The 27439-nt window shown below is 46.3% G+C and overlaps 2 protein-coding genes across 5 annotated transcripts in view; one reads left to right on the top strand and one right to left on the bottom strand.

The window, feature by feature from the left end:
• Positions 1-974: 974 nt before the first annotated feature.
• On the top strand, positions 975-11658 carry BNIP3 (BCL2 interacting protein 3). The gene is made up of 6 exons (XM_054204743.1): positions 975-1122; positions 3982-4165; positions 5269-5353; positions 8715-8821; positions 8922-9071; positions 10687-11658. Exons 1-6 carry the CDS (start codon positions 1086-1088, stop codon positions 10736-10738), a joined length of 615 nt encoding a protein of 204 aa, XP_054060718.1. The 5' UTR covers positions 975-1085; the 3' UTR covers positions 10739-11658.
• Positions 11659-17917: 6259 nt separating this feature from the next.
• PPP2R2D (protein phosphatase 2 regulatory subunit Bdelta) overlaps positions 17918-27439 on the bottom strand; it is a 29430-nt gene continuing 19908 nt past the window's right edge. For all 4 annotated transcript variants that reach the window (XM_054204739.1, XM_054204740.1, XM_054204742.1 and 1 more), the window contains 5 exons: positions 25010-25187; positions 23977-24141; positions 22360-22529; positions 22182-22273; positions 17918-20102 (listed from right to left, as the gene is read on the bottom strand). In XM_054204739.1, coding sequence (XP_054060714.1) covers positions 19823-20102; positions 22182-22273; positions 22360-22529; positions 23977-24141; positions 25010-25187 — 885 coding nt within the window. In that variant the 3' untranslated portion in view covers positions 17918-19822. The remainder of the gene's footprint in view (positions 20103-22181; positions 22274-22359; positions 22530-23976; positions 24142-25009; positions 25188-27439) is intronic.

The following is a 27439-nucleotide window of genomic DNA, read 5'->3' as shown; positions in this document are numbered from 1 at the left end:
TTTACTTGGATTTCATGATTGCCTACTGCAGAAAGGCACAAATGACAACAATTACAACCTAAAGAAAATGGCTGCATCCTCTAATTAAGTAAACAACACTTTACCCATCCTCTAGCTAAATAAAATAAAACTTTATGTATGTGTCTTCATAAATTACCAGCAGTGAATCAGTATCTGGTTTCCAATGGCAAAATTAGTCTTTACTAAGTGGTTTTCTATGTGGAGAGCCCTCGCTGTCTGCTCGGATGGCATCACAGCCCTAGCCAACATTAAAAAAGAGGAGGAATTCATTATTACCTATTTCAAGGCCCTGTGCCATTAGTTTGAGAGCTATCAGAGGCTGGTTCAGAGGCCAGCACTTCTGGTTTTGCAATCAGATACGGTTTCCCTTGAAATCCAAGTACAGTTTTCTGTTTGCTCTGTGTAACTTTATGTAAGAAGTGCTGTATTTAGTTACCAAAGATGAGCAGGAAGCATGCTGCGGGACACGGGTGGGTGTGCAGCGCACAGGCCCTGTACGGCGCTGAGTGGGTACGGAGCGTGAAGATGAGGAATTCTCTGAGGAAGTTACCGTGTTCTTCAGCTCGGGCTCTTGAGGCCAGCACAGGACGTCTCCAGTTGCTCCTAGAGGCTTGGGGGATCCTCCGACCTGCAGCTAACCTTCCCCAATGGCACCTGATGTCATGGCGGCATGAGGGAGTATGAGGGACTGCGAGGGAGTCTGAGGGAGCGTGAAGGACCATGAGGGAGCCTAGGGGAGCATGAGAGATGATGAGGGAGCGTAAAAGATCATGAAGGAGCATGAGGGACCATGAGGGAGTGTGAGGAACACCAGGGAGCCTGCGGGAGCGTGAGGGACCGTGACGGACCGCGGGCGCGTGAGGGAGCGCGCGACCCGCCTGACCCCGCCCCGCCGCCCCCCGCCCCGCGGCGGCGGCCAATGCGAGCGGGGCGGCCGCTGACGTCACGGCGGCTGGTCGCGCAGGAGGGGCGGCGGCGGCGGGCAGTGCGTGTCTTGCTGCGGTCGCAGCAATCGGTGTCCGGCGTGTGGCTCCGCCGCGGCGCAGGGGAGCGGAGGCCGCGCCATGTCGCGGCTCAGCCCGCAGGAGGAGAACTTGCAGGGTAAGGTCCGGCGGTCGCTTCCAGGGGAGACCGGGCTTGCGGGCGGTGCCGCCGGCCTGCGCGGCGCTGAGGCGGTCGGTCGGCCCGCCGCCGCCCCGGGCCTGGCTGCGGGCCGGGCGGTGCCTCTGTCGGGCGCTTCGCGGCGGTCGGGTTTCGCCTCACGGCCCGGCCCCGGCCTCGGCCTCCTCCCGGGCGCTTTGAGGTGGGCGAAGCGGCGGGGCGGCAGGAGCAGCCCCGCGGGGCGCGATGCTCGGCCCTGGGTCCCTCGGCAGCGGCGGGCCCGGGGGGACGCTCGGCTGTCGGGCCCGGGCCGGGCCGAGCCGAAGGGGGCGGGTGAGGCCTGGTGTGCCGCACCCCCGGTACCTCTGCCCTGTGTGGGCCGGGTTTCCCCTCGTTAGCCTGTGGCCGTACCGCAGCCTGGCAGTCATCGCTCGCTAAACCGTCTGCAGAGCTTCCTAATAAGGCTGAGAAATTAAGGTTTGTGTGGAAGAACGGGCCAGATTTAAAAAGCGGTAATATCTCGGTTGTGTAGCTGAACTGCCAAGTGCGGCTAGATTAATATGAATCCTCATGAGATCTGTGCACTGTGGTGAATATAAATCCTCGTCAGGATAAACCCTCTACGGACCGTTTGGGATTTGCCTTTGAGGAGCGATCAGGGTCAATCGCATGCTCATGACTTTAGCAAAAGTCAGAAGTGAAAGGTCTGTGTGCAATGACATATTAAATTATGTGATTTACACGTGATTTTAGAAATTTAAGGAGACATTCTCATTCTTCTGTGGAATTTTGCTTTTTTGTTTCCAGTTTTGAAAGCCATATGTTAAGAAAATAAGATTTCCAGAGCTAATTGAGTATCATTTTTAATGCTCATCAGTACTCCTACAGTACGTATCCTGGTCTGGAACATCACATAAGGTCATTCTCTTCAAAAATCCTTCCTCCTGACTCTGTCTGTTCAGCTTGCATTGCCATGTTAGATGTGCTCTTATCTGTTTATATTTCCAACTTCATAAAAATACAGGATCTTTTATCTTTAAATGATAATATAACAACACATTCCTAGAGCACTAGCACAGCCTCACTTGCAAGAGTGTCTAGAAGAAAAAAAGGAAGTGTGTAAAATATATATAGTGTGATCCTTCCGTCTTAATGTTCTCCCTGTTTTATCGTACGTTCACTGTGCTGTATCCAGTAAGATTTCAGTAGGTAGCGTTAGTTTGCTGTGTGAAGCAGTTATGTTTGGCCGTGGCGCGGATGATTGTTGAAATGTGAGTGTGGCTCAAAGAGCACGCATCTCTACGGGAGAAAATAGCTTCTGACCGTGTATACAAATGCCTGTCGTGCAGCCCACCCAGCGGGAGTTGTTCTGCTTCTGAAAGCAGAGGAGCAGAAGCTGAGGTGGGACGTGCTGAGGAGCTGGGAGCTGGCTCATGCTCGCAAGGTAGCTGGAGCCAGAGCTCCGGTTCGACACAGTCTTAATTTCAACTTCAGTGGTTATGATCGTTCTTTGGTAACAACTTGGGCTTTCATAAACTTAGAGGGAAAGAGTAGGGAAAAGTTTGTCTGGGTATAAACACATACCCAGACACATACCACCTACGGTCATGTGGAGGGGAAAAAACCCACAAACAAACCAAAACAACAAAACAGTTGTGAAGTAAAAGAGGCTGTCTGGAAAAAAATGTTTCCTCAAAACTCAGTAACCCAGTATGTTTCAATTCAAAAGATTTTGTGGTCATCTGGCTTTTTAGAAGAGAGAGTTTAATGCAGATTAAGCAGTTCAGCTTTTTGCTGTTTTCATTTCATTGATGAACCTTCATTCTCTTTGCAACCAGAATATCTTTCTTCATCCAGTGTTTCTATTTCACATTAGATCTCTGCATTGGCTTATCCCCTTCTGCGTACTTTTAAAACTGCTCCCTTATCCCTTCTGCTGTTCTGAATGTGGCTTACTGCCTGAGCTCTGCCACAGCCTCTCTTCCTCTAGAGCAGAATGGGCCAGGCACCGCTGTCGGTGTCTCTCCCTTTCCTTAGGCCTTAGGTGTCCTTTCTGCTGTGCTCACCAGAACTCAGGGGGTCTCACCTGCCCGCTTTCTCCTTGTACTTACTGCTAGAGTTCCTGTAAACTGCTCTAGGATGGGCACAACACAGCTGGCTACTTCTGCTGTTGTTTACGCACATAAACATGTTACGTAGGTAAATTCCACTGACGTTTATATCATTCAAATATTATCTGTCCCTTGAGCTGATTTATAAACGAGACAGCAGATACGTACGCTTTTGTGCATTGGTTACTCCTAGCTCAGAAGAGAGTTGTTATTCAGCACACTCTTAAAAAAACAAAGCAACATGTGACTGTCTGTGTTAAATATACTGCGAGTAGCAAACACATGATCTAGTTGTTGCCACATATCCTCTATTGCTTAACAGCAACACCTAAAAACGCTTACTGAAAAAAGGCTAAACAAAACACAGTTACTGGATTCTTGAGCCTAAAATATTTTCAATAAATGAATAAATAAACTCTGGCAGAGAAAGACCTTGAGATTATTTTATTTGGCTACCACCTATGTTGAACAATAAAAATTAAACATATCCCTAAGATCTTAATCTGCAGAAAGAGACACAATGTACTGACCAGCTTCTTCTCAGTTCTGTGAGACTTTCCAGCTCGCTAACAAAAGCGCCCACGCATTTTGGCATTCCATCATGTTTATTAGCCGAGATGTCAATGCTAGTACTTTGCATGTCATACTGTAATGTCACACTGGGGAGGATCAGCAGGCTCATATTTTACATGCCTTTACGCAAAACCACTTGGTTTATTCTGGTTCTGTTTTCAATTATGCCAAGCAGGTTCCTGGGTAGAGCTCCACTTCAGCAGTAATGGAAATGGCAGTGGAAGCGCTGCCACTTCGACCAGCCAGGAGCAAGTACCAGCTTCTATTTCCATTCACAATGGTGACATGGAGAAAATACTCCTTGATGCTCAACACGAATCTGGAAGAAGCAGTTCAAGGGAAAGTTCACATTGTGACAGGTAAACAAAGTATTTTATTGTAAGCAAAGTAAAGATTGCTATTATACAAAGCCATTTTTATGTCTAAGAGGCAAAGACAAATATAGAAATGCTTACATACATGTGTGTATATACACATGCACATACACATGTGCAGAGAGGAAGAGAGGTGAAAATTTCATACGTAAAAGAGTGGTGCCCAAGTACTTCTACGTAGAAGCCTGTCCTGAAGCGAGAAAGAACTTACAGGTGAGAGGACTCTAGAAGGCTTCTCACATCTCATGATGATGCTATCTTGGGGATTTGGTGTATCCTGAGAAGTCCAGCAGCAGCTGCTGAACTTCCCACAGGGGTGCTGCTTGTGTGCAGGCAGCAGCCTTGTTTTGGTAAATAAAGCACTCTGGAGCTGTGTGTGGCTGTCATTCCAAAGGCTCAGTCCTTGTGCAGGCAATGTCAGCGTGACGCTTAAGAGCATGTAGTGCTACTGACACTGCTGCCTGGAACAGGAATGCCAGAGAAAGGTGATGAAAAGGAACGTGTGTTTTGTAATGCGGTACATCAGTTACGAGTTCTTAAGTAATTGCTAAAGAATTGTCCTGTATCCAGCTTACAAAACATAACAGATTTCTAGGAGTAAAACACAATGAAACAACTTACATCTGATGCATGCAAGTTGTCAGTCAGCATTATTCATTTATTTGGTTTTGATGCGCTGTGAAGTCTGCAGCCTAAAGTTTAACAGGACGCAGAACTTCCTAGTCTTACCTGGCTAGTTTGTCTTCAGACCAAACCCCGCTTTTAGTCATCGTTTGCTGCCCATCGTTACTTAGTGAGTAACACAAGCCAAATCATACAGCCCCACAGGCATCTCTGCACTCCTGAAAAACAGGTCTGTGCAGCAAGCTTCTTAGCAGATTGTTAGAAAATCAAAGATTAATTGAGTATGATGGCAGGATTATGTTACCCATTGACAGGTTAATGTCTTAAATTATGGTCAAGGCACTGTAGCTCTTAGGGAGAACTGTGCATACAAGCTTCATTGACTAGCTGTTAGTTCATACCATAAACAATGTCATAAAAAACTTAATGAGTTCTTTCTTACTTGCACTTCTCTTTTTATCAAGCCCTCCTCGTTCCCAGACGCCTCAGGACAGTCACAGAGCTTTGGAAATAGAGAGTCACAGCAGTGGGGAAAAGAATAGCTTTCAGGTAAAAAAAAAATCTCATCTTGCTTTGGGAGAAATAATTTCTTACTCTTACTGTTTGAAAACTAGCATTAGTTTTAGCATTAGCATTAGACTCCATCCTGGAGTCCCTGAAGGATCAGTACTGGGACCAGTCTTGTTTAACATCTTCGTCAGCGACATGGACAGTGGCATAGAGTGCACCCTCAGCAAGTTTGCTGATGACACCAAGCTGTGTGGGGTGGCTGACACGCTGGAGGGAAGGGATGCCATCCAGAGGGACCTCGACAGGCTGGAGAGGTGGGCCCGTGCCAACCTCATGAAGTTCAACAAGACAAGGTGCAAGGTCCTCCATCTGGGTCGGGGCAATCCCAAGCACTGATATAGGCTGAGCAGCAACTGGCTTGAGAGCAGCCCTGAAGAAAAGGACTTGGGGGTGCTGGTGGACGAGAGGCTCCACATGAGCCATCAGTGTGCACTAGCAGCCCAGAAAGCCAATCTTATCCTGGGCTGCATCAGGAGAATCATGGCCAGCAGGTCGAGGGAGGTGATTCTCCCCCTCTACTCCATTCTCGTGAGACCCCACCTGGAGTACTGCGTCCAGTGCTGCAGCCCCTACTACAAGAGAGATATGGACGTGCTGGAACGTGTCCAGAGAAGGGCCACGAGGATGACCAGAGGGCTGGAGCACCTCTCCGATGAGGACAGACTGAGAGAGTTGGGGTTGTTCCGTCTGGAGAAAAGAAGGCTCCGAGGAGACCTTACAGTGGCCTACCAGTATCTTAAGGGGGCCTCCAAGAAAGCTGGGGAGGGACTTTTTAGGATGCCGGGTCATGGTAGGACTAGAGGGAATGGATTAAAACTAGAGATGGGTCGATTCAGACTGGACGTTAGGAAGAAGTTCTTCACCATGAGGGTGGTGAGACACTGGAACAGGTTGCCCAGAGAGGTGGTGTAAGCCCCATCCCTGGAAGTTTTTAAGGCCAGGCTGGACGGGGCTCTGAGCAACCTCATCTAGTGGGAGGTGTCCCTGCCCAGGGCAGGGAGTTGGAACTGGATGATCTTTAAGGCCCCTTCCAACCCAAACCATTCTGTGATTAGGAAGTAAGAGGCAAAGCTGCTAATGTAGAGACTTAAATTACTTTGTAACGTAGATTAATCTTTGTAGAATCAAGCTTTGTGTATTTGTATCTGACTTGCATAGATTTATTTATTTTTTTAGTCTGTAACCTGAGATTTTTCAGAAGGATTTAAGTGCCCTAATCTGTTGTCTTTTAAAATGGCTGCATTCTCAAATGCCTCTTTCCAGCCACAAGCTGAAAAGGCCAACCTTCAAATCCTATGGGTAGCTTTTAGGAAAAAACATAATGCAGGAGATAACTGCTGGTCTAGAATTCAAGAGAGCTGGAGTCAGCACCTTGCTAAGTCTCCAGCTTCTGGTGATCCCAAGAGGTGTTCTCTATCGTGGCTTCTTTTGCCCTGTGAAGTGGGCATTGTTCTGCCCTACTCGATAGGTCGAGTGTGATGTAACCGTTTGTGAGACAATCAGATTTTGCATTAAAATGTACAGGAAATGTTAATGTTCTGTGGACAACTTACCACGCAGAAGTTTCCTCTTCTCCCTTTGACTGTCAACTGGGTACATTTCATTCATCCCTCACAATGAAATTTTATTTAAATGCATTACCACCACTGCGTTCTGAATTTAAAAAGTGAATTTGACAGCAGCAAGGATTTCTAAGAATTTCACTTGAACTTGACATTTTCAAAGCACTGTCATAGCTTTAGGATTCCACTTAATTTTAACAACTAGTACTTAACATTTCTACCTGCTGCTTTGAAAAACTCACCGTTATTTCTAATTTCATTTTGTACCTTTGTTTACATACTTGCAAAGTCGATGAGTAAATACATTTGAGAAAAGAGTGAGGGGAAAAAGGATGCTCTATATTAACCATGTTTTATCAATATATATCCTATTGCATAATGATAGGCTAAAATACCTAATTACAGTGAGACTTAATACTAGTTTTAATATGAAAAAATTTACTTATAAAACATTTTGAGGAGTGAAGTATTAAAAGTACTGAAGTAAATTTCTCTGCTTTTCCAGAGACTTGCTGTATTGTCTTGAGTAAATCGTTCTCTCTGCACTGTTTACATACAAAGAGATACTATTTTCTCATCAGTTTGAAATATATTGCATGCCTGTGACTAATTCTTACAAGGTTAGCGGTTAGCAATTAGAAATCAAGATTATATTCACTTGGAGCCTCTGCATGAAAAGAAGTAGCAGGGTATGATAAACTGTCAAAAGTTACCAGCACTACCAGTTCCTTGTGCTCCAATGTGCAACGTTATTGCTTTAACTCTAGTAAGAACTCGGGACCCTTGCATTTTACTTTAAAAACTGATTTCTTCCATCACCTCCTCCTTTCAGTTACTATTGTTTACCGTCTGTAGCCGAGTGTGCGTGGGGGTTTGTCATCTCGGGCTCTCCCCATTTCCTCGGCTGCCTGTATTTGTTCATGGATTATCTTTTTCTACCCCGTGTTATGAACTTTTTAAAACAAAGTCTGTGTGTTCACTGTTTGCACAGTGTTTAATCTCGTGGAGTTTCAACTTCATACAGTTTCTAAATGATACAGCTCTATCAATAGTACATAGATTTAATCAGTTCTCCAAGTGACACGAAGTGTGCTTGGTCCCGTCGCCTCTTCCTCTGTCTGAAACTCTCCCCATCATCTCTACAACTCCTACAGGAATCTGCCTGAATGAATTACTACCTTGGGGTTAGCTAAATACATTACTGGAAACGAATTATTTTTATTTTGTATTTCCAGAAAACCCTTTATATGCTTAAAGATCATCATTTAGACTTTGAGAACAAATAATCAAGAGTTGGAAAATGATCAGAACTAAAGTTGCTTGGACAACTTTATTTCCGTTCTTAAGCGTGCGCGTATATAGCTATTTTAATTCTATGATCAGATACTATTTTTATCACAAGACCTTGGCTCCACCTAACGCACATGCATTAAGTAAGAAACGGTATTCTTAGTTAGCCTTTCTGCTGTAATTCACTTAAACGAAGCCACTGTTTGTTTGGGGGGTGTTTGTGCTCAGAGGTGTGCAGATAGACCCGGCCTGGCTTCACCTGGATTCCCAGCTCCAAAAGCTTTACGAGGCTGGAATTGGTTTTCAGACAAGTGTGACACGGTCCAGTTTTGCACGCAGGCACAAGGTTTCTCCTGCCCAGTGTCAGTCAGATGTGGGACCTGGAGATAGGAACGGTCCTAGACGCAGCGCAGGGGCTTTGTTTGGCAGTACTGACTTCGTGCCTGTCCTAGCCCTGAGTCCCGTTTGACACCGGCTCTTTGTTTTAGTCTGAAGAAGACTTTCTTGAAAGGAGGAAAGAAGTAGAGCGTCTGCTGAAGAAGAATGCGGATTGGATATGGGATTGGTCCAGCAGGCCAGAGAACATCCCACCCAAGTGAGTGCTCTGTGTTACGGGTGAACGTTGGTGCAGCTTTTACTTTGAGTCTAAACAATATGTGTTAATGCTCTGACTGCGTTTTCTTCCTCAAAACCAGGGAATTCCTCTTCAAACATCCCAGGCGCACGGCTACTCTCAGCATGAGAAACACCAGTGTAATGAAGAAAGGGGGGATATTCTCAGCGGAATTTTTGAAGGTTTTTCTTCCCTCTCTGCTACTTTCTCATTTGCTTGCCATTGGACTAGGGTAAGTTTCAATTTAAAAAAAAAAAAAAAAAGTAGTAGATTTTTTCACCTGTTTTCTCTAAGGCCTAATTCTGACCCCTGATTCCCTCTCTGGCTAAAGGCTGTCCCCACAGAATGGGGCAGATGCTTACTCAGGAAGTGCTTTCTGCTTGTCGTCTTGTGGTATTGCTGAATTTATCAAGTTTGCCGTTTCTGCTTTTCTTGCTAGTTAAGAATTCTTCAAAATAATTAAGGGACAGTGAAATTAGGAGTGTGTGTTTATATGAACGGTAATTATACACATGAAATACTCTGTTCTATTAGAGACAGGAATTTAATCTCACAACTAATTGCAAAGGAAAAAAATACTATTTAATGCATTTTAAAATTCCCCTCACACCTGGGAGGGACAGGGGACAGGAATGGGGTTTCTTTAGACGATATAGGGGGTATATGGCCCTGCTTTAGAGGCAGCTGCAGGACACAGACTAAAGGGAAGAGCTTAAATTCCTTCAGGGCAGGGTCAGAGTTGGCCTGTGCCGAAGCACGGCACATTCCTTGGTAGCAGCACAGAATCCGGGAATGGGGCTGCTCTCCCTTCGGAGCACGCTGTGCCACAGGGGCCTGGGGGAGATGTGACAAGTTCTGGGGTGACGCCTGTTTTCCAAGGAACCTGCCCTTAGCTCCGGTCCTGCTCTTCCTCTGCTCGCTCCCGTGCATCAATCTGAACCTCACCACAGCTCCGGGAGTTGAGCGACGGGGTGCAGGAGACGGGGCAGAGCAGGAGTAGCTGGGAGGAGGGACAGCCCGAATCTCTGTGGTCCCTGCCGCCTGCGTCATTTTGGGTGGATGAAGGCACAGGTTGTCTTCCTGTACAAAATCATGATCTCTGACACATGGTACTGTAAAAGTAACACGAAACTAATCTAAGTCCTTCCAAAGTTGAAATGAGAAACTGCACAAGATAGAACAAAAGCATAATGGAATTTTCCTTTCAAAATAAACACAAGTTTGGCGATGTAAGTACTTACTTTCTTCCTGGTCACTCCACCACTGCTGCAAACTTGCATCATTCCAGCTCCGTAATGAGTGAATACCAAAGTCACATCTTCAGAAAGTGCTTAATGTAGTATCAATAAAATAGTTACACATCAAAATACTCCTTTCTTTAAGCTACAAGTACCTGAATAGAGGAGGCAGCGTAGGGCAGCTGTGCGAGCACGCCAAGCTGGGAGATCGTGACCAGAGAAAGGGTAAGAAGTACATGAAGATGACAGTAAAATAGCGACAGACTTCAGAGGCATTTAGCATATGGAAAAACTTCAGATAACAGAAGGGGAAAGGTAATAAAACATGTGACTTGGAGCCTCGTTAAGCCCAGGCTTCTCTCCGACTCCGGCATTCCTGAAGAGCTCCCCCGGAGTAACTCAGCCTTAGAAGGTGGGGGGGCTGTTCCGGGCCCTGGGAGCTGCCTGCGGTAGCAGTCCCTTGGGGAGCCGCTTGGTTCCGGCAGCACTGCTGCTCCCGCTGGCAACGGCAGCCCTGGTAACCTGGCAAGGAGAGAAGCGTTCCTCCCGCGCTGTGCGTTCCGTGGAGCAGAGTGCGACCCTCGCTGACCGTGTGCTCTTCTTCCTCAGCGTTTACATCGGACGGCGCCTGACGACCACAGCGTCCAGCAGCACCTTTTAGAGGCGCCCGGAATCCCGGTTCGAAGCAAAGGGAATAGCGGAGGTGAATGGCAGGAGGGTCTCAGCTGGCGCTGGCTGCGTGATCAGTGTGTGCTTGTTCCGCGAATGTGGTGGTGCTGGGGTAGCAGGGAGGGGAGAGAGAGACTAAAGCCCATGTATCATACCTAGTCTGCTGGATCAATTCTTAGAGCATGTTTCAGGTGCATTAACATCGGTTATATTGCTTTGTAGTGAAGCATCTTGGAAAATTAAAAGAACTTGATGTTTAACAACAATCCTAGCTTTAACATAGCCGTTGTGATCGGGCGAGGTGTTCATCTGAACTGCTGTTTCCGTACGCTTCATAGATGTGAGTATTCGTCACTGCTGCTGTAATCATGACACGAAGGGATTAGCCCCAAACGACGTGTGGCCTTATGTATCATAGATGGGAATTCAGAGAAGCTTTTGCCTGGCCGGAGGCAGCTCCTTCCTTCCTTGGAGTTGCTGAGCTCCCTCTTGTGTGAGCGTGACGTGAAGGGACACCGTCAGCGGGAAGGAGCGTGCGGGTGGGACCCCCGTCCCTTTCCACTAGTTCAGAGTGTGATGCACAACAGCCCGAATTAAAATTCGGACTTTGGTGCCTAATAAATAGCTTCTTTTGCAAAGGCATTTATTTAACTCCCTAATTATTAGAGACTCCTTCCCGAGTGTCTCCTCGCAGACTATTGCTTCTCAGTCTTTTTATCTGTAAAATAATAAATTTGCATCTTATATTTGCCTCATCCTTGTATAGATTTAAATAAAGGGTTGCTTGCTTATTTGTTTTTACTGATGGAATGCCTTTTCATTCAGTGATTTTATCTTATTTAATGAGGAAAAAAATAAATGTTTGCCAAAATACCATGTTTTGTATATTTAAATAAAAATGTTCCTTGTGGATTTGGAGTTTTCGCATTCCTTCAATAGCTGTCGAAAGGAGCTGACGAGGCTCTTTGTCTTTAAAGAGGAGTCTCAGGCTGTTACTGGCGTAGCTGACAAAGAAGGGGGACGTTTCTGGAGAGAACAACTCCAGGGCTCGTTCTTAAGCTCGAACAGGGCAAAGCTGGCAGCGGCGCTCACTCGCTGCACGGAGACTCACGGAAGTGGCAAATGCACATTCCGCTTTGTACCATCATCATCATCACTTCATAAGTTTGCTTTCTACTTTCTTTTTGCCCTTATTTAGCAGCGCTGACTCTTTCTTCTCTGCTTGAAATGGATCCTGTAAAGACGCGCTACCTTTTCATAGGGCAGGGGCTCCGGGCCCTGCGGCGCCCAGCGCTGGCACCGGCTGCTGCGGCCACTGGAGGTTCTCCCTTGTGTGAACTTAATCGCACACCCGTTACAAGAGGACCAGGATCTCTTTGTGGTTTTTTGGGTTTTTTTTACTATACGTGCAATAAAAAATGGATTTATAGGATTATATTATATATATAATTTTCCATATGGGACATTGGACGCAGTTCTGAACCTCACTTTCCACCAAAATAGTATTAAACACGTTGGTGTCAGAGAGACTGTTAGAGCAGCTGCTGCTTCTCCTTTGAAAAAGCAAGACATTTTTTATACCATTGCATCCAAATTTAAATAAAAGATTCCTTGTGAGCACTGCTAAACCCCCAGCAGCTCGCCTCTCGCCCAGCGCCCCTTCAGTGGCAGCAGGCGAGGGGGGGCGCAGGGAGCGCGTCCCCTGCTGCCCCTTCGCCGCTGGGCGTTTCTTCTTCTCCCTGGGCGCGAAGCAGCCCCCCTGCGCTGGCCCTTCCCTGCGTTCCTGCTCTAGTGCAGCTGGTACTTTAAGAAAGAGTCACAGAAAACCACAGAGAAGGCACCTGAGGATCACACAGGAGCAACGCTGCTGGTGCGCGCTGCGAAACGAACCGCATGAAGGTATCCATGGTGGAAAAAGGAACTACCTCAGCTCCTCCTTCTTTTCTCCTGTCTTCTTTTGAACCCAGAAGCGAGGAAACGCTGCAGGGGCTGGAGCGCAGTTACCTCCTCGTGGCTGTGCAGAGCAGACGGTTAACGTTCCCGCGGGAGCCGGAGCTCTTCACGCTGGGGCCGGAGCCCTGCTGCGGAACGCAGAGGTGGGAGCAGCAGCCGCCGGAGCGCAGCGTCCCAACGCCGTCCTGCCGCCATCAACAGCCGTGTCAGCCTGGCACATCCCATGAAACGTCACAGAGTCCCATGAAACATCAGAGTAGTACAATCAAAAAAGTGCTCTATATAGTTAAACCACACTATTTGCATATTTACCATCACCAGCAGCTTGACAAGAGGCCTGTCTGTTACCTGTCACAGCTGCCGAGAAACCAGTTCTGATTTCCATCACCGCTTTGATTGGAAGTGAGAAGCCGTTTATGTTACAGGGTCCATTTCTTTTAAAAAATTACTATTCCTTCAGCTGCACCGCCCCGCGGGTACCGCGGGTGTTACACCGGCACCAGCCTTTCCAGCGCGGGGCCCTGCCTGCAGGCCGTCACAGCCCGGAAAGCCCCGGCTCGCTCGGAACCCTCATGGAACCATCGTGGTCCAAGCGGAGCGAGATCCGACGGTGTGGAGGGGAGCAGGAGAAGGCGGGTGGCAGGAAAGGCCTCTCAGTCTCTCGTTCCACAAACTTGCGCAGACGTCAACTTATTTTCCAGATTAGGCACAATGAATAAGGATTTTAGAGGTAGTTACACATTTCAGTCTTAATTTACATCGATTTTAATTAGAATTACATGCATAATTATCTCTGAGGATCCCCTCCGCCGTCCTTGCCCTTGCCGTGGATGAATAGAGCTTGAACAGCTTTTTGGGCACGCGCTGGTTTTCCTGAGGCCACCGAGCAGAAACGGTTTGTCCGTGTGCAGGGATTCCGGGGAGCTGAAGGTAAGAAACAGAGAGCTGTTTTGTCGACACTCGGGGCTGGGAGCCGGCGTTTCACCACGGCGGTGGCAGCGAGGGGGACATGGGGAACGCCAGCGCTGCCCCCGGGCATCGCAGCATTGAGCTCTGCCAGTGCTCGGAGCCAGCGCCGCTGCCCTTACCCCCAGCTTCAGGAGCATCCTTCAGAAACCCTCATATTCAGCCCCCTCTCCCCCACCTTCACACGACAGGCCCGAGGTGACAAACACCCATTTCAGAAAAAACAAGGTGAGAAACAGCAAAAAGGAAATCCCGGACGGGCAACTTCTGTATCCGAGGTTTGTGTTTATGGCAGCAGCTTCTTCAGCTGCCCTGATCCAAGCCGGACGGCTGTACACGTAATAATTATTCTTAACATGGTTGAAAGCAGCAAAGCTTATTGAAAAAGCAGCCCAAAACCAACCAGTCGTCACAGTGCCATTAAACTAGCAAAATACTTGACGTCGTTATCCAGTTATGGGTCCGGGAGTTCTTACAGAGCTGTATCAGGTTTCTACGGTCAAACGTTGCCCTTTTGCCTCCGCGTTTTCACACGGATTTCTGCAACCGCTGCCCCATACACGTTTCACAGCTACCAATTTTTTAAAGCAGCTTTAAAGCGCACAGGCTTCCGGAAAGCCACGGACCCAGCGCACAATCACTCCAGAAGAAAGAGAAATGCTGAAGAAATGGTCCACAACTGCCTTGACATGCTAGACATTGACAAAATCTGCGCTGGAGGCTTTAAGCCATTTGGTCCTCACTTAACACCGGGGGAAATGGAAAATTCAGGCAATTTTGCAACCACTCATTTTCTTTAAAAAAAAAAGAAAAAAGAAAAAAGAAAAAAAGAAAAATGGTCCTGGCACAAATAAGTAGGATTTTAAGCACAGCAGCACGCCTCCAGTGCAGGGAGCTTTATTTCTTTAGAGAGACAAGAGCGGGTACAGCTCATCAGAACTCTCTCGTTTGCTGCGCTGCCAGCCCCGGCCCCAGGGCGCTGCTCCCCCACCCCGGGGGCTGGGCAGGGTCCCCTCCATCGGGGTCACCCTCCCTGGGCAGACGCAGCCCAAAGGACAGCTGGGAGGGCACCAGGCGCGGGCACGGGGGGGGACACGGTGCCGGGGCCGCGCACAGCGACGCTCCTCGGGCACCACCATCAGCAGGAGCCGGCTGCTGGGAAGGCGCCGGGGCAGGACACAGGGACTGAGCGCTCCCGGGCCGGAGCACGGGGCTTCGGGACTCATTCACCAGAGCTTTAAGAGGCCGAGAAGCTCCATCAGCCCCAGCGCCGAGGGCAGCCCCTGAGCTGGGCTGCATCCGATGTGCTGAGCCGGAGCCACCTGCGGCTGCCCGGGTTGATGTCACCGCAGCTGGTGACGACCGTGGCCACCTGGGCCAGGAAAGGGGAAGGGGGGACGGCACAGGTCACCAAGACGGAGGTGGGGAAGGTGAATGGTCCCCCAGCCCTGGCTGGAGGGGGCGGCCGGCCCGGCTCAGAGCCGAGCTGGTCCCGCTGTTCCAGGGCTTTGAGGCTCAGCGGGCCCAGGCCAGCAGCGCACTGCGGGCTCGTGTGCTTTCGCGTGAGAAATGCTGTCAGGGAGAGCTATTAAAGCCATCGCCACATACTGAAAGGAACCAGGAGAGAACTGTCACGGACCCAGGCGTCCCGGGCTGTCACCGAAGGCTCTCGCGCAGCAGAGGCCTGTTCTTGCTCCAGAGCAGCAACCGGCTCATCGCAGCCTTGAAGCCCTTCCTCTGCCTGGGCTCAAAGCCCCGCGTCGCAGCGTCCCCCGCTGCACCAGCGGGAGGTAACGCTCAGCAGCACCCAGCGGAGCCAGAGGCCAAGCTGACGGCCCCGGGGCACGGGGGATTCTGATCGTTTCCTAACTCTTGATTATTCGTTCTCCAAGTCTAAACTTTGAGAGGCCAGGGGAGCTCCACCGCGCAAGAGCCAACTCCTCCCGCCGCGCTCCCACCACAGGGACCTTCAGCCCCATCCCTGGTGGAAGCTCAGCCAGACACAGACGTTCGTCTGCTCAAACGTGCCCGGGAAATTCATCCTCACGGCTTAACGTAGCTTCTTCATCCAAACTCTGGTGGTGCTCACCAGCCGGTGGGAAGTGTGGTGTAAGGCAGAAAAAGACCTTTACGACAGAAGTGCATTAGATGGGGCACCCAGCGATGGCTGCAGCCACCTGCGCGTCCACGTCCCGCCCAGCACCGAGGGAGAGCCGCACGCGTTTGCTCTGCAGGTCGCCATCGCTCGGGGCAGAGAAGAGCCAGGCTGGCCCCTCTCACCCAACCCCACGAGCACGGGGCCCTTTCTGCCAATTCAAATGGACACGACGAACCGCACAACAAAACCCCAGCTTTTATCTCCAGCTGAGGAACATCCAGAGCGACGCCCGGCCCCCCCGTTCCTCCGGTGCGAACCTGGCACAGGGGGAATCACGGGCATAGGAAAATCCTGCTCCCCTCCCTTCCGCTGCTCCAGCCCAGGGCAGGCGCACGGGACAGCCCTCGCACGCTGCCAGGGAGCCTGGAGGGTGACCTCATCCCTAGCGATGGCCTTCGGGCAGGCTGCGAAACAAGGACCTTTGGTGAAAAGCCTTCCCCGGGAAATCAGAAGTACAAATGAAGCGTCTCAACTCTTCGGAAGCACAATTTATTTCACCAGGCTGTCAAATATGTTCCGGCTGTCCCTCATAGAGCCACAAAACCGTTACGGTTGGAGGAGACCTTTAAGATCATCGAGTCCAACCACTGACCCATCACTGCCGAGCCCACCACTACCCCACGTCCCTCAGCCCCACGTCTGCCCGGCTGTTAAATCCCTCCAGGGATGGCGACTCCACCACTGCCCTGGGCAGCCTCTTCCAACGCTTGACAACCCTTTCCACGAAGAAAGTTTTCCCAATACCCATCCTAAACCTCCCCTGGTGCAACTGGGGGCCATCTCCTCTTGTCCCATGGCCTGTTCCTTGGGAGAAGAGCCCGACCCCCCCAGCGATACCCCCCTTTCAGGCAGCTGTGGGGAGCCCTGTGCAGCACCCACCACCGCAGGTCGGTGTCTGGAGCAGCACGGCCACCAGTGCAGGGACAGGAGCCGATCCTCAGACACCGATCCCAGGTCCTGCTTCTCGGACACCGCTGTGTGTCAGCGCCGACCCCCAGCACAGCCCCCGGGCTGTAGTGATACACCCCCCCAGCTCTCACTTCACCTTACCGGCCTGTTTTTTCTAGAGCTGCTTGTCATTTCCATGAGGAGTCCCGATTCTCTCAGTGTAAAGCGACAATGCAATTCGCTTTCATCCGAAATCCCATTCCTGCAATTTCCAAACCCATCCCCGAGAGCAGCAGCGGCCCTTCGAGGGTGGTTCACCTTCTCCCAGCACCGGTGAGGAGCTACCACCCACGCTGACCTTCTGCTCACTGAAGAACAACTACGCGGACAACTTAAACCCCACGCACGGGTCTGTGAAGAGAGGGTTACGCAGAAAACTCTTGGGTTTAGCGTCTCGGATCCAGAGTTCACCTCAGCCCCGGCCACCTGGGCGTTGGGGACCCACCCTACCAAAACCGCCAGTGTTTGAAACAAGTCTCAAAAATCTTACCTCTTCATTTCCAGCACAGACAACGTGCTGCTCTTCCACTCGTTTCCTCAAACCCCACCGAGGCCCGAGGTCGCCTCTGTCGGGACCGTCTCCGCTCCCCGCGTTTCTCACCACCTGCCGCAAGGCGCCTCTCGGGATTTTTCGCCCGTTAAAGCCAAGTGCCGTCTCTCCAACGCAAGACCCCGACCGCCCCGACACTCCACACCGCCGGCGCCAGCCCTTCCCTGCCAGGCTCTGCCACCCAGCACGGGAGGCAGGGGTGGTTTGAGGCAAATATCTGAAAGAATAATAATTTTACCAAATTGCCCATAAAATCTGGTTTTAGATAAAATGAAATGATGAAAGTTTCATGAATCATCAAAAACTATTTAATTGAAAGTGGTACAAGCAGATCATGTTTTATATAATAGAAGATTTCATCATATCCTTTTTCTTTGTACTCATATTCCACTTACATTTGCTGAAAAAATAGATCAAAAATAGACAGCACTACTATATTCACTGACTAGGAACAGAGAGCTTGCGAGTCAGAGGTACGACCGTTCAAAAACTAACCATTTAAAATGGAAATACAAACAATCTTCGGGTTGGCTCATCCGGCCAATTATCTCACAAATGGAAGAAAAAGTTTTCAAAATACACAGAGCAAGTCCAGGTAAACATTTAAAATTTATTAAACTTTTTGGTCAAAATAATTGAACAAGTATGTACAATCCCATCGTATCAGCTCTATTAGGTATTTTAGGAACAAGGTCAAATCTAATGCTTTAGTGACCCAGAAGTTCCGCATTTCAAGATTTTCAAATAGTGTCACAACCAATATACAGTATAAGATTTTTTTTTAATTTAAACTTTATTTGTAGAACCTCAGAGTTAGTTGTACTTACTAGCTTACTGTGAACAAGAGTGGCACTCTACGGACATGAATCGGGAGGGTAACGGAGACATTTTGCTCTTGCATATGCAGGTCGGATTCGGGAATCATACACACCTTCCTTGGAGAGAACGGAGTGTAAACCACGCTTTGGGTTTCCTCTGGGAAAACTGAGGGATCTCGTTTTTCAGCAGGAATTCCTAGTTTGCAGGCACATTTCATAGGGTGCAGTCTCTAGCTACTCGGTGCTACTAAACGTGCTGCAACCGCTTCAGGAACACTTTCTCACCCAGGCCAGGCTGGGGTGAGAGAAGGTTGATGCGTTTTAGGCCTCTTTGAAGAAGAAAGAAAAAAAAAAAAAGCAAAACAAACCAACCAAAAGTACCTAAGGCTTAAAAAAAACAAAACAAAACAAAAAAAAACCAAACAAAAAAGGTATCACGAACAGAGTTACAACCACCGCAGTTTAGGCCAGCTCGTGGCCTCAGTGTTTTCCGACATCTCGGTGCTAGAGCCAGACGGTGGTCCAGCGAACGGAGCCGCGCTGCTGCTTGGCATAACCCGGGCAGCTCTGGGGCTTCTGCTGGCTTGAACCACAATGAGAAATACAATATATTATGCCAAGTATTTAAAATAAACTATATCTTCATGCCAAATGCTAAAAAGGTTAAAAACCATAATGCACATAAGGTATGTCTCTATCTAACGTCGAGAGGCATCAAACTGAATTTTTATCTTCAAAGAAGAGAGTTTGTTAAACGTTTTGTTTTCCCATCTGGGCAAGGTGGTCACTTCCTATTAAGGCTGTGGATGTCGTTACGCTAACCTTCTCAGTCGCCTACTTGGGACACAGAGAGCAGTTTACAAGAAAACCAGTGCAACTTAAACTAAATGACAATTTCATGGAAAGTCTAAATTTAGAATTTGAAATACTACATAAAAATGCTTGTATTAGTCTGCCAAAAAAAAATCAGTGTTCGGGGCAAACATTTTAAAATCTGCCCATCAGAATTATCTCGCACAATCTCAGTACATGCAATAAAAAAATAAAAAGACTGAATACATACCTTCAGATTTAAAAACACTTTTTATAGCTTGTTATTTTATTAAGTGGTTTACACCAGAAGGTGTGGTTATAGATACAGTTGGTGAGTAAATATTCATGGAAACCTGTCTACGAACCCAACTCAAGACCTACCTAAGTGCTCAAAGGTAAAAACACCTAAGCCTAGATACAGGCCAGAGGAGGAATGTTTACAGGCATTAAGCACAATATATGGTTTGAAAGGCCCAAATATTACAGCAGAGAAAGAGCGCAAGAGATAGAAATTACATTTTTATGACAATTTTTCTTCTCGGGTGTTAAATTTTTTGGTCTATAAACTGGAAAGGAAGGCTCAGACTTAAATAAATACATTTGTTTTGAGTATTGGCCTTATTGAGCACTGTCCATCAGTTCTGCCTCTCGAGGGCCTCTCCCAGAAAATTGTGACGGACACTCCCGACCCCCACCGAAGGCAGAACCACACCACGAACTCAACACCCAGGCCAGATCCTCTCCTTTATCTAAAGGGAAGTAAGTGCATCAATGTTCTTCACTGGTAGGACAACAAGGCCTTCTCTTTTACAGATAAACAACTGAGCTTAACTATGCAAGACGACGACTCTGTCCTCAAGTAAGTCATCTTTAGTTAATTTTGTCCTGGAATATATACAAATTATTGGTGGCAGCTACAGCAATGATGTTCTCCATGGGATGCCATGCTGTATGAAGAATCTTCTTGTTGAAGTCCAGACTGTCAACGCTTATTTCATCCTTCTTTCTTTTACCACCTGTACACACTTTACGCGGCTTTAAGATGGCACGAGGTTTGCTGCTCTCCCTGGACGCTTCTAGAGTGATATCCCGTCGCGTGTTTCGGTCAAACATTCTAAAGAAATTGTTGTAAGATCCAGTCATGATGGCACTGTTTAAAAGCAGAAGAAAGGCAAACCTTACTAGGTTTCCAGAAATAGCATCCAGCCCCCATCTTCTCTCCCTCACACACAAGGTGACCGTCAGACCAAGGTCACGGCCAGTATGTGGCACTACGCTCTTTTCCTCTCTGATGTATACCTTTGCTCAATTCCATTTTTGGACTTTACCACTGCTTCCATTCCACCGCATTCTCTCCCAGGTCTTCCCCTGGTCCCCCGCCTCTCCTGCCAGCAGCACTCAGCAGCGCTCTTACGCTTTATTCATCTTAATGTGAGCAAACGGGGGGTTTCGCATTGCTACTCTATCCCTTTATATCCCACAGCAGCAAAAGTCACGGTGGAAGCAAAGCCCCTGTAAAACACCTAATTTCAGTGGACTATCAGAAACGAAAGTGCCTTCCTTGGCACTGTGCACGTGTTGACCATGAGCACGCCAATGGATTAATTACAAAAAATTGTCTTGAATCAGCAAAAGAAACCCCTTATGTCAACGTCTGATATGGCCCTGCAGAAACAATTCAGAGTTTCTGTACAGTATCAAATTTGCTTTTGAACACGGCAGAAAAAAATTTGCACCTGAAAATGCTGTCATATATCTAACTTCCAATGACCAGCTTGTTTGTAGCTCTGAAAAACACACGCTTGAACTTGAGGCCAAGTTCATTGTTTTCTGTATTGAACACTTCTCTCTACCAGATGAAACTGGAAAAGCAGTTTCCCAGAAGTTTCACGGATTAAAATCACAACCACCTCACCCTTCTCATCTTATTTGCCGACACACATTGTCCTCAAGGCATTAAAAATTACTGACTAGGAGGAGAATGAGATACTATTACCACAACCTATGCCACTCAGCTTGTACGAGCAAATGCTCCGAGTGAAGTATGTTTTTCTTTTTCAAAGAGAGGTGAGCATCACCACTTCCACGACAACTTATGTTCTTATGTTAAAATGAGGTGACTTTGCTTTCACTGTTTTTTTTTTTTTTACCCCTCCAAGAAAGATTGTCTGGAGTTACTTGAAAGAAACGTAGAAATAAGGGTCAGCTTCTTTGCATTTTAGCTTCGTGAAAAACGTACACCGCTTCTTTATGCGTTTTATGTTAGATGTTGTAAATACTGCTAGTGGTGTTTTTTTTTTTTTGTAAACTGACTGATACAGTGTATTTCTCCCCTCGATAACTAAAAGCCACTTGCAACCTGGTATTTAGAGTAACCAGTTTGCTTTAATACTGTTTACTTAAGAAACGAGTCCCTGCATGTGCTGCTACGTGCCACGCAATCTTGGCTATGGCTGCAACACCAAGGTAGGCAGGTTTTCTTCGCTGACTCCTGTGCACAGCTTACCAGGCGTGACTTCCCTGATCACCGACCCCATCTAAACTATGTGGTGGATCTTTTGTTCTGCAATATTTGATAGATACTGGCCAAAGCTTGTTTCACAGGCTGATCCTGTTACCATCAAATCAGAACTGATACAGACCTTCTATCAAAAAAGTAAGAATCCCCAAGGCAATCCAGATATGATCCAGATCCGCCACAGTCTTATTTGTGGGTTCTGAAAGCATTTTATCAGGTAGCCAATATAGGTAGTAATCAGCGGCTTTGCTAGCCCGTTGTAATACTTCCACAACTTGCAGGCAAGACATGTATTTCCACTGCTAGCAAGAAATACAAGTTATTATCTAACAGAGTTTTATCTTCTTTAGCCTACAGAAAGTATGTGAAGAAGAGTCAATTTGCAAGACACAGAATGCATGTTCTTGTATACACTGTAAGGATGAAACTAAATCACATTTTCATGGCTTGGAATGGCCAGTCTTGACTATATAAAACTTCAACAATAGTTTATATTAGAAGCAAATGGACACACAAAAGTTTATTCCGCTTCTGCAACTGGAGGGTGGAGGATTGAAGAATTAAGTCTTTTCGCAAAAAAACCCACGAAACACAATAAACAAAAAACCAACAAAAAACCGCCAAAAACCACCCAGTTGACTGAAATGTAACGAATTGCATTCTTAAAGTTAAGTACTGCTTAGCTGAAACAAAACGGACCCCCCAACTTACCTATCCGAACCATTCCAGCAGCATTCAAACTTGTCAAAGATGCAGTCGTTTTCGTAAAGGGAACAAAGCTTGCTTCGAAGATACTCATGCACCTTTTTGGAACATTTAAATTGGTATTAGATATAAGGAAAAAGAAAAGGGAAAAGAAGGGATATTTAAGAAAACTTGACCACCATACTTGATATGTCTCTACAGGCCTGTTTTCCATATTGAGATCCCACACTTTAACAGAAAGGTAGTCTCTTGTCATCATGTATCGACCACTGTGACTGAATTTTACATCAGATATCGATGATATTATTTCTGAAAAAAATGATCTGCTGCTAGGATCTTCAGGTTCTTCAAAAACTGTAGATAGAAGACACGATTACAAATTAAACCAATACCAAGTTTTACAGCTTCGAACATTTTTCCATACTTGGAAAATTTTAAATCAATATGCTAGTTTCTTTTTAAAGAAAGTTGCTGTTAAATGCTTTTAAAAAAATAAGCTCTTTTTAAACAATGTTATGCTCTTAGTCATCAGATTGCTAGATGCTTATCTCCAACATTCGCGACTGGAGCACAGCACCAGCAAACTACAATTCACAGGTCTTAGAGATGAATGAGAGAGGAAAAAAGATAAAACCCAGCACATGGATTATACCTGATCTACAAATCATGGTCAACAGCAGCAGACGAAAACACCAGCATCCCAAACACAGTATCTTAATGCATGACCCATGCATTTTGAGACTACTGTACAATGTACTTTTCTCTAGATCTGAACAAGAGTTGTACGACACAACCTACCGAAATGAAGTATTAGTATCTACCCTTGAAACGCAATTGGTATGCTTTTCGAAAGCAGATAAAGAAATACACTATTTAAATTGAAGAGTTAATCTTGGAGTCAATGTTTTATGACACAAGCTACCCAGAACTATGTATTTCAGTTTTGAATAGATCCTTTTTAACAGGATGTTATTCAGTGACAAGCAGTTAAAAAATTAAAGTGCTTCTAAGTAATTTAATGCAACGCTAAGTCAAGCAAATGAAGTGGCCTAGCGTTCTACATATCCCATTGCACAAATTCCTTCCACCAATAAGAAAACCTTATCTGTGCTATAGAAAGCTTACCTGCAAACATCAGTATGGTAGCTCACCCCACAGGACTAGTAATGCTAACAAACCACAGCTATTACAGTAGTGAACAAGAAACAGAAGGCCGCGTGCAAGGCGTAGGCAGTTATCCTTACGGCTTCAACAGCAAAGCTCTCCTCACCTACATAAGTTTAGGTGGCTCAGCAGACTACAGAGCGTTCACCCTTCACCCTGGAAATTCGCTTCAAACGCAGTGCATATTCTTAAGAATTAATTCTATGCGAGGAGCTGCAAATGGTCACACGGTAAATGGATTCTGGCAGCATCAGCCCAGTTTCTAATGCACAAAGGTGAATAAACTGCCCTGAACTGGCATTTGATAAGCAGATACCTTTGAGAAGCACCAAGACTGAGTCTGGACAGAAGACAGGTCTCACTGGTGCCAAAAGCACTTGTTCCCATCACTTTATGATGCATAAATGGGTAAACAGGAGCAGAGTCAGATCGTCAATTGTCTCATGCTACACTTCTGCTTGTTGATGGCCTAGAACAAGACAATTAAAATGTTCCATTCTACAAAACTACCACCCCTTACCTTGTATGCTCTTTACCAAGAAGCAGAACTTGGTACGTTTATTTATAAGCCTATACACTCTATCTTGCATGAAAACAAAGTAAGAAACCCACTGACCAAAGATGCAGCCTAACTTACATTTTGAATGCCTGTCACAGAGGGCCGAGGAGCGCATGTCACAGAGTCGGATAGTTCCTTTGCTACTACTGTAGACAAAGACGTTACAGTGGTGAGGGTGGAACTCGGCAGCAGTAATCACCTCCGTCAGCTCCTCCATGTTAGCAGGCTTTATATCTACAATATCTGGGAAGGGTTTTGTAAAGGCACGTAACATTTCACACTCAAATCACTTCTAGCAGGTAATTATTTAAAAATGTTAAAAATACCACGTAGAAAAACAGGGCAAGATCTTAATTTCCACCATGTGAAATCTACACAAATTAAAGTGACCTGGGTAGATTTGAAAAATAAATCATCTAGGTTTTACAAATTAACTTTAGCAGATGCAGGAGATAGTTTCAGACTCCTCTCGAGCCTCCTTCTTAACACTTCCTATTGAACACTGAATATACTTCATCTATTTACCTAAAGTTTTAGAAAAACTTGCGTATGACCCCAGTATTTCGGCAACTTTTATTTTACTGCATTATTTTACTTTTATTTTCTGCAGATTTGTCATTGTAGGACACACTATTAGTTTTGGATACACATGCTTGCAAAAAAGATTTTTAAATTGTTTCTGCAGTTGATATCATTTGACATGGAAAAGTTAAAATTTGTTTTCTTTAGGAGAAGTGTCACTTAGTCCATTAAGAGACCTTAAACTTTGGAAAGAAGTATCTACAGTAACGAAGAATCTACTTGTCAAATCTTTCAACTCTTAAGTCAAATGAACTCCACAAATACAGGATGCTCCCGAAATTGCTCATTTTCTTTTTACAAACCAAACTATGATATTTCTACTGTCAGTTTTCCATGGGAAGAATGCTTGCACTCAAAGAATGAGAGTATCTTAAGGCCTGCTTTCACTGTGTTAAACCTCCAGATTTTAAAATCCTATCTTCTAATCCCTAGATTCAAACACCTACTCTGATTGGTAACACTAAAGTGATTCTCAAACATACACAACTTAGATGTGCCCCCGTGTTCATAGAGAACAAAAAAAGGATACTAAAACTTCTATCTGTGATTTCTAAATGCCATAGGTTAATTCTTAGGTCATCTGCAGAAAGGTATGTTTCATGATCACTATTTACTGAAATAGAGTTTATGTGATAAGTATGTGCATTTGCAAATATCCTTCTGGGACTTGCTTCTACCATTAGGTCCATGGGTTTCAATATTGGCACCTGAAACATGAAAAAGAACAGTCACTTTTGGCATAAACCGGATTTCTAATTCAGAAGATATTAGTGAACTGCACACCACAGATTTCTGTTTTCAGTTAGTGACTAAATACTTTTCAAATCCTCTGAGCAAGTAATAAAATAACCTATGAATGTTGACTTGCCATACTACCAACACAAAACCTCAGCCACTGACTTGTGCAGAAGTTACCTGTCAAATACAGCAGCTTCGTACCTCACCCAGCAGGAGAATGGCGTGTTGCTCTAACAATATTCAAAGATTCTGTTCATTTGAAACAAGTGCTTAAAAATGCCCCCCATGTCTTAGAGGGGTGCTTGTGAAATTGCTAAGAGCAGTTTGCGAAGAAAATCCCTGATGTGTTCACTGAACGGTCAGTACGATTTTCGGAATACATGATGCCCTATTTCCCCAACTACCTGATCTAAAGGGTGATAGGGTTTGTCGGGGTGAAGTGGACTAAGCTTCCCTCCAGCTCCTCACTGAGCAGCGAGTGAATAGTTTTAAGGTTGCCCAAGGACGTCCTGCGCTGTTCCAGTACACACAGTTCAACAGAACACTAACCTACACCAGCCAACCAAAAAAAAAATTATGACAGTGTCCAAGATAATCTCTCTTCCTGGAACAAGAAACAAATTAATCCAAGAGCTCTGTAATTGCTTTCACCATGTTTGTATCTCACAGTCTGTTTACATCAAGCTGTAATGATTAAAATTAATCCATTACTTCTTATTAGGCAATTTCCCTATCTCACCACATGAGTGTTCCTAGCCTGGCTGTGAAATCAAAAATACGTTAATGTGAATTATCAGGAATGGTACTTAGAAATGCCACGGTCCCTATGCAAAGGGTGCAGCTCTCAAGTGCTGCTTCTTCTCCATGTCTACTTCTTTATAAACAAACGGGGGGATTAGGTTTCTGTAACAAAACATGCAAACAAAGCCCATAAAAGCCCAAGGTCCATGTGCTCCAGATCTCCAAAACCTGATCATTTTAACGTATGGAAGTAACTCTAGGCAAGGGTTTTTTCCCCTTCTGCCAATGGTTGCTCAGACTTGGTTGATTCCACCATCACTGCTTGGAAGACGTAGTGCCTGGCAAGGTCTGCAGCTCAGCCCAACTGTCCTTTCCCAGAAAAGCGGCAAATTTAGAAGACTAACTTGTACAAGAGAGGTTCTTGCTTTTTGTTGCTTCCCCCCATTCAGCATGATGATTCCTAAATATATTAGTGTTTAAAGAAGATGCTACTGCACTCCCTTCAGTGATATAGCCAGTACCAGGTAAAACCATTAGGCCGTATTCTGGACCCTGTGTGTTCCCAGGTGTTTAAGGTTCCTGCATAAGGGCAAGGTTGTACAATGTCATCTACAAAATGTCATCTGTACCTACTTCCAACCACTGGGATATGGCACTGTATCATAATTTATTTTCTTGTTTTTAGATGTTTTCATTAGAATACTCAATCAGATCTTGGCTCCCAGATGCTGAGTAGAACAACACTTTCCGGAGGAAGCAGATCTCCTTTCCCGACATGATCATGGCATTAGGCTCACGTGTACCTAAAGCTTCAGTTAAATCTTCAATTTAAGCAAAAGCAAGGCAAAACACCCCAACAAAAACCTGCGACTGCGTAGTCTCTATACAGTTAGGGGTGGCATTGGCTTTGAAAGTAGTGAGACCCTCAGTTCAATTCTACATCACTATGCAAGTGGAAAAGTGTCAAGACTATTCAAGTATACATTTTCCACATTCTCATAACCTGCCTCTAACAAAGCAACCTTCTACCTACCCACAGAATACCCAGCACCCTATTTAAATTTTTTAGTCTTCTCAGAAAAAAGCCAAACAAGTTAAACATGAGTAATGTTGAGGGAAAAAAAAATATCAATACAATCAAAGCCAAATCCTTCCTAACTTCCCAATGGCCTTTTGGCCAAGCAGAAGGACCCTCCCTGCCCGTGGGAGAGAGCAGCTCCCAGGGTGGACATGAGCTACCCCGGGCCCCTCCTGCTCCTTCCCAGCCAGCGGCACAGCCAGCGCAGCACCGCGCTCTACGCACCAGGCATGGCCAGAAGTCAGTGTGCTACGGGCCTCCGAAAGAAGTGTCTTCCCTGCACTTTTCTTCGTGTTGCACTAAGACTTTAGACTGTTTTAAGAAGACAGCAGGAAGAGCCTTTGCCTTCTATGAACTGAGTACAGAAGCAGTGCAGGCCCAGCCAGGTGCTCAAAATGCTGC

This window comes from Rissa tridactyla, chromosome 6, assembly GCF_028500815.1.
Source record: "Rissa tridactyla isolate bRisTri1 chromosome 6, bRisTri1.patW.cur.20221130, whole genome shotgun sequence".
NCBI classification, from domain to species: Eukaryota; Metazoa; Chordata; class Aves; order Charadriiformes; family Laridae; genus Rissa; species Rissa tridactyla.
The sequence above is the reverse complement of the archived record's forward strand: the minus strand, read 5'-3'. Positions and strand labels throughout refer to the sequence as shown.